The sequence below is a fragment of the Schistocerca gregaria genome, chromosome 4 (assembly GCF_023897955.1).
Source record: "Schistocerca gregaria isolate iqSchGreg1 chromosome 4, iqSchGreg1.2, whole genome shotgun sequence".
In the NCBI taxonomy this organism is placed as follows: Eukaryota; Metazoa; Arthropoda; class Insecta; order Orthoptera; family Acrididae; genus Schistocerca; species Schistocerca gregaria.
The window spans coordinates 706,473,895-706,491,010 of record NC_064923.1 but is presented as its reverse complement, the minus strand read 5'-3'; the positions used below and the strand labels follow the sequence as shown (position 1 = coordinate 706,491,010).

Genomic DNA, 17,116 nt, shown 5'->3' with positions numbered 1-17,116 from the left:
TTCTTCATCACGTGCTACCTTAAACTGTGAGGTGAGTGGAACTGGTCCAATATTTGGGCCTACTGCCTCTCCTTTCCTTTGTCGGTCTGGGAGTTCCATTTGCTGTCCGTTCCCACTAAAAGCGCCCTGAGACATACAGTCTTCGGACCGGCGCATCTGACCGCGAGCTGTCGTCCCGTTTTCGTCCGGTGCGCCTCCATGGTAGGTTTTTGGCCTTCCGTCTGTGATCGTTTCCCACTAGAAACTTCCTGAGACGTTCCGCCTTCGAACTGATGCCTATAACCGCGAACTGGCGTTCAGTTCTCTGTCCGGTACACCTGGTGCTCTGTCTGGGGCTCGTCTACGACTCCACATTCTCAGTTCTTCTTTCCAGTAGCTATCTAGCGTCACAATTCGAGAGGTTTTCCACCACCTTTATTTCTATTGACACTCTTATAATACTGTTACGGTATCCGAAGCCTGTGCCAGACCATCGTTTTCTCGTAATTCCTGGAAGATTAAATTCCAGACAAAGCACTGCGACGGCTGATTTAGTTGTCTGTCCTAGTCGTTGTGCCTCCGATGTTCTCGTCTTCTAACTTCCACTCTCCTAGTTGTTTGGCCAATGTACGGCATGCCTCATTGGCAAAGTACACTACTGGCCATTAAAAGAAGAAATGCAGATGATAAATGGGTATTCATTGGACAAATATGTTATACTAGAACCGACATGTGAAAACATATTCACGCGATTTGGGTGCATAGATCCTACAACCATCTCTGGCCGTAATAACGGCCTTGATACGCGTGGGCATTGAGTCAAACAGAGCTTGGATGGCGTGTATAGGTACAACTGCCCATGCAGCTTCAACACGATATCACAGTTCATCAAGAGTAGTGACTGCCGTATTGTGACGAGCCAGTTCCTCGGCCACCATTGACCAGACGTTTCCAATTGGTGACAGATCGGGAGAATGTTGGCCAGGGCAGCAGTCGAACATTTTCCAGAAAGGCCCGTACAGGACCTGCAATATGCGGTCGTGCATTATCCTGCTGAAATGTAGGGTTTCGCTGAGACCGAATGAAGGGTAGAACCATGGGTCGTAACACATCTGAAAGGTAACGTCCACTGTTCAAAGTGTCGTCAATGCGAACAAGAGGTGACCGAGACGTATAACCAATGGCACTCCATACCATCACGCCGGATGATACGCCAGTATGGCGATGACGAATACGCGCTTCCAATGTGCGTTCACCGCGATATCGCCAAACACGGATGCAATCATCATGGGGCTGTAAACAGAACCTAGACCGAGCGAGGTGGCTCAGTGGTTAGCACACTGGACTCGCATTCGGGAGGACGACGGTTCAATCCCGTCTCCGGCCATCCTGATTTAGGTTTTCCGTGATTTCTCTAAATCGTTTCAGGCAAATGCCGGGATGGTTCCTTTGAAAGGGCACGGCCGATTTCCTTCCCAATCCTTCCCTAACCCGAGCTCTAATGACCTCGTTGTCGACGGGACGTTAAACACTAACCACCACCACCACCAGAACCTAGATTCATCCGAAAAAATGACGTTTTCTCAATCGTGCACCCAGGTTCGTTGTTGAGTACACCATCGCAGGAGGAGCTCCTGTCCGTGATGCAGCGTCAAGGGTAACCGCAGCCATGGTCTCCGAGCTGATAGTCCATGCTGCTGCAAAAAGTCGTCTAAATGTTCGTTCAGTTGGTTGTTGTCTTGCAAACGTCCCCATCTGTTGACTCAGGGATCGAGACGTGGTTGCACGATCCGTTACAGCCATGCGGATAAGATGCCTATCATCTCGACTGCTAGTGATACGATTCCGTTCGGATCCAGCACGGCGTTCCGTATTACCCTCCTGAACCCACCGATTCCACATTCTGCTAACAGTCATTGGATCTCGACCAACGCGAGCAGCAATGTCACGATAATATAAACCGCAACCACGATAGGCTACAATACGACCTTTATCAAAGTCAGAAACGTGATGGTACGCATTTCTCCTCCTTACAAGAGGCATCAAAACAACGTTTCACCGGGCAACGCCAGTCAACTGCTGTTTGTATATGAGAAATCGGTTGGAAACTTTCCTCATGTCAGCACGTTGTAGGTGTCGCCACCCGCGCCAGCTTTGTGTGAATGCTCTCTAAAACTAATCATTTGCATATCACAGCATCTTCTTCATTTCGGTTAAATTTCGCGTCTATAGCACGTCACCTTCATAGTGTAGCAATTTTAATGGCCAGTAGTGTATATTATTCACGTTGCCGAAATATTGTGCACGGACGATCCTGATATCCGAGAGAGCATCCGACATCTCAAGATATCAACAGATACGAGGAAATCTTTAGGAATTTCACAGGTCTCAATTTTTTGACTCATCTTCGTAGATTTCAGTACTTACGCATCTACCAACAAATTTAACCACTGCTCATCCTGTTTTCATAAAACAGGTACGGAAAGCATTAGAGGAGAGACGTAAAGGACAATGTCGGATTCTTAGTCCCTGCAGTTTGGGTTAGGCGTCTCAGAGATTACACAAGGACTTAGTTTCTACCTCCCCCCCCCCCCCCACGCAATACCAGCAATACCAACACAAAACAGCGTTCTAAAAATTCATGTACTGGCTACTTTTTCTGAACGTAACGCCGGTTGCCAAACATTTTATCGAAATATGGGGTGCAAAGGAACTATGACGAAACGTTTCCTACCTTGAAATACTTCGTTATCTTTTCAATGATGTGGAATAGTTTCTTGACGTTTTTGGACTGCGCTGCGTGTTTTATTCAGGACGAAGTATTCGAAGATACGCTCCGAGAAAAATTGACGACTCCTTCTTCCAAGCACTCTTTTCAGTAAGTAGGAAAGTAAGGTAAACACTGTTCCAAGTTTCCATTAGTACTCGAATTAACGCAGAACAGAACTTACAGTTGCCCGTCGTTGCAGGTGCCGTCTTCTATAGACAGTGAAGAAACTGATTAAAATTTATTACAGTTCACATTATAAAGAAAATGCGTCATATTACAAATATACCAAGTTTAGCCTGTGGCGGACTATCTCTTAACCAATTCATAAAGTATGATATAAATTAATTGGAAAATTCCTATGGACACGTACAGTTACCGTAACAGAAGAATGACAGTGTTAAATAAGTGCTAATTTGCCTGCAAATTTAAATTTCGTTAGCTATTGGCAGTACCTGTGTGTCGAAAATTTCAGTTATTGCAATTCAGTGACATTCAGTTGATTCACTTTCTCATCAAGAATTTTAATATTTAGTTCAAATAAGTTAAATATAAATCTGGACTGGTTGTAACCCTGACTTTTACCGTCATGTAATCACACAACAAAATATAAGAAAACGTGTAAAATAATCTACTCCAGAAATTGAACAAAAAGTTATACAACAACAAAACCAACTAGTTTTGTAAAACGCTTTTTAAAAAAAGTGATTTAAATGAGTATAAGTTTCTGCAGCACCGATCCACAACACCGGTATACTCACAATGCACGGCATTAACACAGCAAATGAAATGTAACATTAAGACCAAAAGAACAGGAACGTATTCACTTTTACGTTCGTGAGGGCACAATCACACTGTAACCACATGCACACAGTCGTACTATGTTATTCATAGATAGCTGGAACAATATCATCTACGAAGTGCAATGCAGTGGGAAAAATATATTGGTATATACAGTTTTGTGCCAGCAATTACGTAAATGTGTTTTTGACTAATTGTTCAGGTAATTAAATACTAAAATAACAATGGCTATTCAGATTATATACAGTACATCTGTGTAGAGGAATAGATTTATGTTCGGGGTATAATGTTCTGTATAGACAAAAACACAGCAAAATTTCTTTTAAAGCACTGTATTATCAGTTAACCTGTCTTTTAATTTACTGAGTGGTCAGTCTACAAAAATGAGTAGGGCCTAACTGAGGTATAACAGTTCTTTAGCACGTTACTGTATAACGTCTCTAGCTTCATCAATGAGCAATTTCACACTTGGTTAACCATAATGCATTTCCTCGGATAGTGGTGTGGGCATCTTCACCGTATCTATTATTGTCTTGATATTGCCCATTTATAGACCTCAGCAGTGTGTCAAACATCCGCTCGCATTCGTCACTAGCCATATTCCTACTCCATGTGTTCATCATGCAACAGATATTTATTTCAAACTATCTGAGAAATTCGGTATTGTCAGTGCCGGGTATTTACATACAGCTCTGCCCACGACTTCGTGCATATGGAATTTATTTTTTCACTTATAAAGCTTCTGTGTACACAACTTTTGTAGTAGAGCATTATAGCGTCAGGGACATGAACAAAGAACTTGTTTGCATTACTAACATGAGAAAGAGGTCCACGCCCGTAACACACAGCGTCTGGTTTTGTGCTTGTTTATGGCATAACTTAAGCCCACAGGAGAATTCTACACGTTCAATGTGAAGTAGTAAACTGTTAGGAAAATGGGGATTTGGGATGTACAAGCTCGTTCACCTGTGCCACAAACCGTTAAAATTTCTGCTTCTACGGTGTTACGTCGGAAAGAAATAACTGAGAATCAAGCTATCTGAGCAGCGAAATAATGCATGACGCTCTCTATTAGAGTTACGTCGCGGCTCACTTTCGGAAGGAATTTCCAAAGCAGCAGTTAAAGTCTGATGTTCTCAAGCTGTAGCAAGTCTCGCTTGATGATATTCACTGGATTCTTGAGACCATACAGTCCTCAGTCTCTTACTTTGTTTGGTGTATCCAGAAAGATTCAACCATTTTTAGGCATTTTTATTAATAAATAGTGTAATGAGTTGACACCCAAAACACAAAACCTAATAAATTCGTTTTTCCTTCCTATCGAAAGGAGTAAAGTTTTTAATACACAAAGCTACATCAGTAAATACGTGTATCCTAACCAAGTAAATTCAATGTTAGTTTAAAATACGTCTGTCGCTGATATAAAAAAAACATTCCTAGAAAAGAAGTCACAAACAAAACTATCGAAAGAAGCTCTCAATGGTATGAAATTTTTAATACTCAAAGCGAAATCAGTATACTCGTATATCCTAACCAAGTAAAATAGCTGTTACTTTGTATTCGTTAAGATAATATTGCAGTCCTTAATTTTGTTAACATAAACTTCCAAACGCTTGGCTCTTTGGTGTACTACGCCGTGATGAGTAAACATCCGAGCTACTAACAGTAAGCTGAGCAGACGATTTTAGACAACTCTTTAAAATACCATATTTTTTCATCATCCGATTTTGATGAAGTAAAGCCTATAATTTGCCCCAAGCTACACTCAAGTTACATGTGAAGACCCCATAAAGTATCTGCTAGTAGTTTTCGAGATTAGATTGTTCAAACAGACAGACAGACAGAAACGACGGCTTTACAATTTTGTTATTAGTATGGATATAGAAGCGCTATAATGCTCTATTGACTACTTGCAAAATGTTTTTTACTAATATTTTCCAAAATACACGTTTTCATTTTTTAAAAACATTTATATAACAACGATTTTACAGATAAACATTTAAAACAAACTCTGAATCCCACAATTCACAAGAACTTAAACTGACTCACTAAAAGTTGTTGAGTTATACAAACGACTCACTAAAAGTTGTTGAGTTATACAAACGACCAAGTAATGGCATTACAGACTTACCAAATCGCGTTCTTCTGCACGTTGAGAGCTTTTATGTCTGGAGACGGAGCTTTTCGATCAAGTGGCTTCTCAACTGGCTATACAAAGGCTGGGTGTACCTTTCTTGCCAACCACACTCAGCACACCCAGACGGCTACCCATACAAGCCCATCAGGTTTAACTACTGTGATCTGCTGGAACCGGTGTTACCAGAGCAGCAACGCCGTTGGCTTGTTAGTATTACAAGACCTCTGATTAAAAAAATCGCAATGCACTCCACAAAGTCTACCACAGACTAAAATGTCACAACACACCGCTTGGAAAAACCAAAAATTTACGTTATGAATAGCGATGGAAACTGGAAATCTAACACTGGGACATTAGGCTGCAGAGAATGAGGCCACTGGTGTATCTGCATGGCCTAAATATTAATGCAATAACGTAAGTAAACTTTACAGACAAGCGTCGGAATATTGTACGCAAACACATTGTAAAGGAACACTGAGAATGAAATCAAAATTAGTGAACGGAATCTAAAGCAGAATCGCAGAAAAACATGTAATGAGTGAGATTATTAGAAACCTCCTTACATAAAAAATTTGAGTTCTGGTTTCACCTAAGTGTAACAATTTTTAGGGGTATGAAAAGGAACGATTGCAAAGGCTATATGCCTACATGACTGTCAATTAATCAGTAGAAAAAGAAACTGCTTTAGACTTCAATTAACAACTCTTGATTTTATTGTACTACATCGATTTCGAAGGCTTCTAGCGTCATCATCAGTTGTAAGTTATACATACATAGGATCGCCGTGCGGTCTAACCTGACATCTGTTGTTCTTTAGTAACGTGCACCAAGCACTAAATGATGCTCCCAGAGACTTGCCACATCCGATAGTGGGACCACAAACCCGGAAATCGATCCTGGTATAATAAAATAAGAGCTTAGAACCTGCAATTTTAGGCATTTTCTTTTTTTCCCCTAGTTAAGCCACACGACTGCGTTTTCAATAGCTCCACGTTTATAAATGTTTGGTTCATTTTTTTATATGGCATGTTTTTTTTTTCTTCTCGTCCTTCCTCTAGTCACTTTCACTTAATACCGCTGACTCAGTCAAATTTCCTGCAGAATGTTTCACTTCACTATTCTGTAAGAGGGCGCTGATGATTCTGCGTCTTCATTTTCCCGAAAGGCTGTTGAGCAAATACTGACTTGGCCGATGGTTTTTCTGTGTCTACAGGTGAAGTTGGTTGCGGCGGCGGTCGTGTTGTCCACTGCCGAGGCGGGATCCAAAGGAGACTACAAACAGTGAGTAGAGTCACACCATCAGCTACTTTAACCATAACACTACCAATGCGACGTATGTGTTCAGGGTTTTTATAAGACACTGTGTGGAACTGCAAGCCATATAGCAAAAGCCCACATGTCAGTGGATAGGTTTCGTGTCGTAATACACACCTTTGCATGCTTACACCAAGCAGCAGGCGTATCAGGGCATGTACGAGGGTGTCCTGAAAAGTAACGTCACCGAATTTTTAAGTGAAAAATCTTAAAGCCCTTAAAATAAAACAAACTTTATTAACATTCTACTTCTTCATTCATCATGCCTACATATTTATTTCGCAACGTAGTCATCCTGGCGACGACACACGTTTCCTCCCAACGAGAGACCACTTTGTTGATACCGTCACTGTGGAATGTTTGACTTTACTGATGGAGGTACGACCTCACTTCTTCTTGCACCGCTTCATCCCTATCAAAGCGTAGTCCTCGAAGGTGATGTTTAAGTTTTGGAATCAGGTGAAAATCGGATGGGGCTAAGTCCGCATTATGTGGAGGGTGGTCGATGACAATGAACTCAAGACATCGGTTTGTTGCAGATGCCGTAGCGTTCGTGTGTGACCTCGCACGCTGAAAGAGAGGGAGTTCTGTTTGTGGACGAACTATTTGGATTCGTGTTTCCAGTTTTTTGAGGCGTTCGCAACACGTTGCAGAGTTTATGGTTGTGCTTTTAGCCATGAATTCCAAATGCACCAGAACACTGTGAATTTGACTCCACTTGCTGATGGTACGATTTTGAACTTTTTTGGCGTCGGTGATCCTTCGTGACAAAGTTCCACTCACGTTCTCTTGTTTCTGGGATTAAAATGGTGGACCTAGATTTCATCACCAGTCTCAGTGTTGTTAAGGACAACCTCACATTTAAAAAGCAAAAGAAACTGTTGAGAGATGTCCAATCTCCTCCATTTCACGTCAAGAGTGAGCATTAGAGGTATCCACCGTGCAAACAGTTTTCTGTACAGTAGTTGTGCAGTGAAGGCCTGTACACGCTCTCGTGATATGCCACACTTACCTGAGAGCTGTGCTGTGTTATCCGTGGTTTTCCCTGATGAGTTCGTCAACCCGATTCTGCTGAGTCTCGTCGCTCGTCCTCTCCGATCCGTGTCACACATGTTAAGGTTAGCACCATCGTTTCCTTCATTACGGGCGCAAACAACCGAACGTTGTAGATTACTAATGCCAATACAATCATCACCGGACACAGTTTCCATTCTACGTATTCCACGTTCTCTGCGGTTAGAAACTCAGTTACAGCGTGTTCTTTCTCACGCATCGACATATTTACGTTGCACACAGATTTGTTACATGCTGCAATTCGGTGACGTCTAGCGGCAGACAGTTTCAATTTGCAACGAAGCGGGAAAGCCGACTCAGTGACAAGCACGACACGTAACATCTCACCCGATATTGAGAACAGAGGAATTAGGGGGAATTACTTTTCAGGACGCCCTCATAGACATATCAGCTCTGTGTTGTCACGTAGAATTAGTGCTCGTCTGCAGACAGGCAACTCAGTGTACAGACTTACAGAGCGGGTTGCTGTCGCACCTTCCTGGATAATGCGTGTCAATGAGCTGTACGCGAGTATTGACGTTTGCCGCGTCACAAAGGGTGCCTTTACTGGGCATCTCTAATGTGAATTAAGAACTTGGAGAGATTCTCTATCCACTGATGTGTGTCTGTTTTCCGTATGCCTTGTAGTTTTTGCACAATCGTCTTCTGATATCCCAGGGATACACTGTATGACATCTCTACCTGTGTTGGGAAACAAAGCAGTGGAAAATATTGTTTCATATTTTTACCTCTGACTACCACATTAATTGAAATAACCGTATATTAATCTCTTCCGCTGCGAAAAGTGAAAAGCTTAACCAAACATCACTAGACATAATCTTTTGGGTGTTACAGATCTTCTTACTTCCGTGCTTGATAAGACAAAACTGCAGACGTATTCTGCCTTATGGAAAACGCTATTTTATAGTTTTGCTGCAGTACTTAATGTGCTATCTTCAGCGAGATTTTTTTATTTTCTTTCTTGGTTATGTTATGTGACTTTAGGCTGAAAAGTATTTACATTTGCAATTGCAGATATCATTAGGTGCGAAATACGTTGAATTAGTTTACATAAAGTATACAGTCTAGATATGTGTCACTGAACTGAGAAGTTATGTGTTAATCATTTACGATATGTTTAAAGGTATTATTTTCATATGAGATTTGGAAATAATACCGATGTATATACTGGGTGGTTATAACTAAAGTGCAGTTACTCACACAGGACCGGAGTGGGCTGTAACTATCGGATGGCAGCTAAACTTGGTAGACATTATAATGTCTTAAAGGGGAAGTAGTTCCAGTTTTGACCATCAGGTGCAAATCTACCGATGCGAATACAAGAAAGAAGTATAGAAATGTTTCCATATGTAATGGATTAGGACCGAGACGTGGGCAGAAAAGGTGAAACGAGTGAGAAAGGCGTAATGCCGATTCCTGCAGCTTACACAGTTCAATATGAGCACCGAAGCCGTCGAAGAGATGCAGTACAGCGCCAGATCCGCACCTGGTGGCCAAAAATGGATTTCTTTCAGTGTAAATCGATTCCGCATTAACGCATTAGCATACGAAACAAGTTTCGCTTCCATACAATAATTACAATCCATAGTAGACCTCCGTGAGTAGCTCCACGTTTATTATAACCATCCGGTATTTGTTTACATACCTCACGTTATTATAGTGGTAACTTAAGTGTGCCATACATTCTTCAGCTTGTCATCTGAAAATGATGAAATGTTTTCTATTTTTTGTGTGTCATGCGTTTCCGACTGAGAATCACTACCTATCACATTATTTGGCGTTTTACTTATGGTTTTTCTATCTTTTAGTGTTCACTTGTCTGTGTCGTGTTAAAGTACGTACACTACTGCCCATTAAAACTGCTACACCAAGAACAAATGCAGATGATAAACGGGTATTCATTGGACAAATATATTGTGCTAGAACTGACATGTGACTACATGTTCACGCAGTTTGGGTACATAGATCCTGAGAAATCAGTACCCAGAACAACCACCTCTGGCCGTAATAACGGTCGTGATACGCCTGGACATTGAGTCAAACAGAGCTAGGATGATGTGTATAGGTACAGCTGCCATGCAGCTTCAACCCGATACCACAGTTCATCAAGAGTAGTGACTGGCGTATTGTGACGAGCCAGTTGCTCGGCCACCATTGACCAGACGTTTTCAATTGGTGAGAGGTCTGGAGAATGTGCTGGCCAGGGCAGTAGTCGAACATTTTCTGTATGCAGAAAGGCCCGTACAGGACCTGCAACATGCGGTCGTGCATTATCCTGCTGAAATGTAGGGTTTCGCAGGGATAGAATGAAGGTTAGAGCCACGTGCCGTAACACATCTGAAATGTAACGTCCACTCTTCAAAGTGTCGTCAATGCGAACAAGAGGTGACTGAGAAGTGTAACCCATGGTACCCCATACCATCACGCCGGGTGATACGCCAGTACGGCGATGACGAATACACGCTTCCAATGTGCGTTCACTGCGATGTCGCCAAACACGTATGCGACCATCATGACGCTGTAAACAGAACCTGGATTCAAATGACGTTTTGACATTAGTGCACCCTGGTTCGTCTTTGAGTACACCATCGCAGGCGCTTCTGTCTGTGACGCAGCGTTAAGGGTAACAGCAACCATGGTCTGATAGTCCATGCTGCTGCAAACGTGCAAATGGTTCTTGTCTTACAAACGTCCCCATCTGTTGACTCAGGGATCGAGACGTGGCTGCACGATCCGTTACAGCCATGCGGATAAGATGTCTATTATCTCGACTACTAATGATTCGAGGCCGATGGGATCCAGCACGGCGTTCCGTATTACCCTCCTGAACCCACCGATTCCATATTCTGCTAATAGTCATTGGATCTCCACCAACGCGAGCAGCAATGTCGCGATACGATGAACAGCAATCGCGGTAGGCTACAATCCGGCCTTTATCAAAGCCAGAAAAGTGATGGTACGCATTTCTCCTCGTTACAAGAGGCATGAAAACAACGTTTCACCGGGCAACGCCAGTCAACTGCTGTTTGTGTATGAGAAATCGGTTGGAAACTTTCCTTATGTCAGCAGGTTGTAGGTGTTGCCATTGGCGCCAATCATATGTGAATGCTCTGAAAAGCCAATCATCTGCATATCACAGCATCTTCTTCCTGTCGGTTAAATTTCACGTCTGTAGCACGTCATCTTCGTGGCGTAGCAATTTTAATCTTCAGTAGTGTATTTCGTCTGCTGTTTTAGTTACTTCTTGTTAACACGCATTTTGTACAATTTGGCAGCCAAACAAAACGTTTCTGATGCCATTTCACTTGTTGTTGGAGATATGTGGTTTTTATTTGTTTCGTTTCGTGTTTGGGTGTGGCGTGCCATTTAAAGTGGTGTTATCGACTGAGATATTTAGCTTATGTGACTGTGTGTATGTGTGTGTGTGAGAGAGAGAGAGAGAGAGAGAGAGAGTGAGAAGAGACAGAGAGAAAGAGAGAGAGAGATTGAGAGAGAGAGAGAGAGAGAGAGAGAGAGAGAAGTGATGAAGAGTGAGATGGGAGAAGAGAGGGAGGGTCGAGAGAGAGATAGGATGAGGAAGTGAGTTACGGGGAGGCAGGGAGAATGAGTGTTGTGGTTTATGGGGAAGAGAACGTGATTTTAGAGGAGACCATATTCTGGCTGGAGGAGTGTCTCCTTACTGAACGTTCCTGCGTATGGACCTCCGCTGCGCGCGCTTGAGTCATGCACCATGCTGATTGCTATTCTCGGGCGACGGAGGGGGGAATTTGCGCGCTAGTAACGCATTTGGGTGTTCACTGATTGGCGACGGGTGGTGTTTCCAGATGAATCTCGTTTTATGCTTCATCGGACAGATGGATGTTGGGGTGAACTGCATGAAATGTCTGAAAGCAAGCACCTTGCAACAATCTTCAGAAGAGTCGAGACTGGAGGAGGGAGCATTATGTTCTGGGAAATATTTCCGTGGTATTCCCTGGGTAATTTTGGAAGCCGCAATGGATCACAAAGATATGCATCTATATTTGGGAATCATATCCACCCGTACATGCAGTATGTTTTTCCTCGGCAGGATAGCAGGGCAATGCAACGTGTCACACAGCTCGCTGGTGTACGAGCAAAGAGCACCAGGATGCGTTTACCGTAGTCTTCTGGCCGCGAAACTCCCCGGATTTAAACCCAGTCGATGATCTGTTGGATGAGGGCTCTGTGGGACCACCACGGATGCTCCACAGGGAAACTTAGTGCAGCTGGTCATTGCACTGGAGTAGGCATAGCTTCACATCCCTGTCAGTACCATCCAGAACCCGACTGACTCTCTTCCTGCACTCTCGCAACGGACCGCGCTGCAAGAGTCGGTTATTCAGGCTTTTCACAGTTAGTCACATTGACTAAACAATGTGTATTACGCTTCATAAACAGGAAGACCTTGCAACATTTCTTCGGCATTCATCCGAAGTGACATCTCACAGTTGTGGCCAACTAAGTATGGAATGTTAAATATTATCTACTGGGAAGTCCTAAATAAGGTCACAATGCCGGTCCGATATTCCGTTAACTCGTATTTTCTTCGCTGAGTGACCGTCCGGAACTGTATCGAATGTCTTCCAAAAGTCAAGGAATCTGGCATTAATTTACGAAATCTCGATCTACCATCCTTTGGTTTGTTATGGGCGAACAGAGCGGTCATGTGAGATAAATGTTGGTATTTTTTGGGTGGGGAGAGGGGGGGGGGGCGAGGAGGTGCGGAAGGACAGAAAATGAGTTCAAAAGTAAATGAATAGACCTCAGAACTGTATGGGACTTAACATCTGAGGTCATCAGTCTCCTAGAACTTAGAACTACTTAAACCTAACTAACCTAAGGACATCAGACACATCCATGCCCGAGGTAGGATTCGAACCTGCGACCGTAGCAGTCGCGCGGTTCCAGACTGAAGCGCCTAGAACCGCTCGACCATACTGGCCGGCCAGGAAATGTATGAAATTAAGAAAATGGCTCCAGTGTCGAAAGCTGATGTTAACGGCCTTGAGGATGATGTGCTGCTCACGCACCTGAGAAGAATACCTGCAACGTGTGTGGCGGGGAATGGGGAAACAACCCTTCCCATCGCTTTATTGGTCGTCCGAAACATATTGCCTTACTGCTAGACTTAATTTTCTACCTTATGCTTCGTTGTTCGCTGTTTATGCTGTGCCATTTCGTTTTATTTTTTACGGACAGCACCTACGCGAAAGGGTAAAATGGTATCAAACGTGCATGAAGACATCACACATCCATTGTAAGAAAGAAATGGACGGCAGGCCGGTGTGGCTGAGCTGTTCTAGGCGTTTCAGTTTGGAACCGCGCGACCGCTACGGTCGCAGGTTCGAATCCTGCCTCGGGCATGGACGTGTATGATGTCCTTAGGTTAGTTAGGTTTAAGTAGTTCTGAGTTCTAGGGGACTCATGACCTCAGATGTTAAGTCCCATAGTGCTCAGAGCCAAAAGGAATGGACAAAAACACTCTAGCATTAGTGATGTTTTGACTGAATAAAAGGAAACATGTTTCGTGACGCACAAATGTATTTCAATAATAGTTGCGTATCCGGTGTCATTATTAGATGGAATATCTGTTATCATGTACACACAAACGAAGCACTTGACCGGTATTACCCGGGTAGTATTGCCATACCTAAGAAGTGAGACCATTTAATATATTTACGTCACCTGTACCTCAAGTCGAAAAGTATGAAAGTAATCAGAATTACGGTGTTGATATACACACGATTCATCAAAATGTTTTTTGAAAGGCTCATAATAATCTGACATCTATGTCGCAATGGACACGTGACTCGTTGCCTTATTTCTATTGCACATTATTCTCAGCAACCGAAGCAGCTGAATGGGTTGAAAATAAATAAATCGCCTGGTCCTGATGATATTCCAATTCGGTTTTACAGCGAGTACTACTCTACTGCATTGGCTCCTTACTTAGCTTGCATTTATCACGAATCTCTTGCCCAGCGTTAAGTCCCGAGCGACTGGGAAAAAGCGCAGGTAACGCCTGCATATAAGAAGGGTAAAAGTACGGATCCTCAAACTTACAACCAATATCCTTAATATCGGTTTGTTGCAGGATTCTCGAACACATTCTCAGTTCGAATATAATGAACTTCCTTGAGACAGAGAAGTTGCTATCCATGCATCAGCACGGCTTTAGAAAGCATCGCTCCTGCGAAACGCAACTCGCCCTTTTTTCACATGATATCTTGCGAACCATGAATGAAGGGTATTAGACGGATGCCATATTCCTTAACTTCCGGAAAGCGTTTGACTCGGTGCCCTACTGCAGACTCCTAACTAAGGTACAAGCATATGGGATTGGTTCCCAAGTATGTGAGTGGCTCGAAGACTTCTTAATTAATCGAACCCAGTACGTTGTCCTCGATTGTGAGTGTTCATCGGAGGACAGGGTATCAACTGGAGTGCCACAGGGAAGTGTGGTAGGTCCGCTGTTGTCGCTGTTGTTTTCTATCTACATAAATGATCTTTTGGATAGGGTGGATAGCAATGTGCGGCTGTTTGCCGATGATGCTGTGGTGTACGGGAAGGTGTCGTCATTGAGTGACTGTAGGAGGATACAAGATGACTTGGACAGGATTTGTGATTGGTGTAAAGAATGGCAGCTAAATCTAGGTATAGATAAATGTAAATTAATGCAGAAGAATAGGAGAAAGAATCCTGTAATGTTTGAATACCCCATTAGTAGTGTACCGCTCGACAGTCACGTCGATTAAATATTTGGGCGCTACATTGCAGAGCTATATGAAGTGGGACAAGCTTGTAATGGCAGTTGTGGGGAAGGCGGATAGTCGTCTTAGGTTCATTGGTAGAACTTTGGGAAGATGTGGTTCATCTGTAAAGGAGACCGCTTATAAACACTAATAGGAGCTATTCTTGAGTACTGCTCGAGCGTTTGGGATCACTATCAGGTCAGATTGAGGAAGCAATTCAGAGGCGGGTTGCTAGATTTGTTACTGGTAGGTTTGATCATCACGCGAGTGTTACGGAAATGCTTCAGGAACTCGGGTGGGAGTCTCTAGAGGAAAGGAGGCGTTCTTTTCGTTAATCGCTACTGAGTAAATGTAGAGAACCAGCATTTGAGGCTGACTGCAGTACAATTTTGCTGCCGCCAACTTACATTTCACGGAAAGACCACAAAGATAACATAAGAGAGATTAGCGCTCATACAGAGGCATATAGGCAGTCATTTTTCCCTCGTTCTGTTTAGGAGTGGAACAGGGAGAGAAGATGCTAGTTGTGGTACAAGGTACCCTCCGCCACGCACCGTATGGTGGATTGCGGAGTATGTATGTAGATGTAGATGTGCCCCCAATTCTGCCGTCCACTGTACTGAAACTAGGATGAAACTAGGCACTCCAATGTGCGGAGTTTAAGATCAGCAAGTAATAGGTCATTTCTGTTTATGAGCTGAGGACATTTTATAAGTATCACCCTTTCCGGTGCGCAGTGTGCACTTCAAGATTTACGTGCCGAAGTTCATCAAGCACAAGCACCACACGAAGACGGTGCTGATCCACGCTGGAGGCGGCGGCGGCGGTGAGTCGGTGCACATCGAGGGCGGAGACCACCACGGCGGGGGCGGACACGTTCAGCTGCCGCAGCACGGCTTCAGCTTCGGCGACGGACACGGCTACGTCATGGGCGCCATCCACCACGTGCCGGACTCCGGCCACGGGGGCGGCATCATCGGACACGGATACGGCGGTGCGTATCCCGCCACTGCAGTCAGCTCCTCCTCCTGGGCAACTTTTCTATTACTTTCTCTACTTCCAATTGTTTCTCGTAAATCTTTGTCCCCCACAAATCACTTCCTTCTCCCTCACATCTCCGTCTCTTCTTCCTTAATCTCTTCGTCTTCTTATTCAAGTTTCCCGTTCATCTTTTAACTTTCTCTTCGTCCTCTTCAAATTTTTTTGTTCTTTTTTTCTTTTCCTCTTGCTCAATGTTCTCTTCAGTTCAGTTCCTTATTTCCTGTCGCTTACCTATTTCACCCTTGCACGTCCCCTTCCGCCTCTCCTTTTCCCGCTCACCTTCTTCCTTCTCATACCTTAGTTGCCATTACATACCTATTCTTCACAATCATTTCCCTTCCAATTTTCCTCATTATACCTGCTCCTCTTCCTTACATCTCCTGCTTCTTCTGGTGTCATTCTCAGGGGCACTGTCCTTCTATTCGCTGTGTGTGACTTCATGCACAACAGTAGGGAGGGCTGGATTACAGTGGTGTGGCAGCTGTCGTCATAGGAAAGCTGGACACGAGCAGAAATGATTAGCGAACAAGAAAACACAGTAAACAGAACATTTACTCAATTTGCATATCTCCAAGCGTTCGAAGACTCATTACAAATAATGCAGCAGGAAATAGAGTCCAGCTCTCCACGCGCACAAGGAAGAGCTTCTCTGTACCGAAGTATGAATGTGAGAGCCGTGATGAGGTGGCGTCAGTGTAGCACCGTAGCAAAGAGGCTCAGTGTCAACAAGGAAGAGCCTCTATGAATGATCGAGTTGGAGCCACGTCTAGGCGGCTTCTGCGTAGCATCGTAGCGAAGAGGCTCCAAGTGCGAGTGGGTGTCTGGCTGCCGCCTGCCGTCCTGCAGAGGCCACTCGTTGTGCAGAGCCGTTGGAGGAATGGCTCATCAGGCGTGCTCCAGCGGGTCCGCCAGATCTCACACGACTGCTGTCACTACCTGACAGGAACTTGCAATTCAACTGCAAATTAAAGGCGCTGATAGGATGGTATCGATGTGTATTCTGTTTTTGATGAAATCGCCCGCTCCAATTGTCATTAAAACACCCCTCCCCCGCCCCCCCCCCCTCCACACACACACTCACACAGACACGGACACACACATATGCACAGACTCAGTCGATATGCTAAGAACAGCAAAGTCATGTAAGAAAATGCCTGAATCCGGACAAGGGTCATTATCAGCTGCAGTAAAACTTGACACTGGGTGGGATTAATAGTGAGTATATTAATG

At 43.8% G+C, this 17,116-nt stretch overlaps 1 protein-coding gene across 1 annotated transcript in view; it reads left to right on the top strand.

Annotated features, from left to right (window-relative positions):
• Nucleotides 1–17,116, top strand: part of LOC126266684 (uncharacterized) — a 62,615-nt gene that overhangs the window by 17,476 nt on the left and 28,023 nt on the right. Inside the window, exons 2-3 of the mRNA XM_049971109.1 lie at nucleotides 6,898–6,965; nucleotides 15,583–15,839. Coding sequence (XP_049827066.1) covers nucleotides 6,898–6,965; nucleotides 15,583–15,839 — 325 coding nt within the window. The remainder of the gene's footprint in view (nucleotides 1–6,897; nucleotides 6,966–15,582; nucleotides 15,840–17,116) is intronic.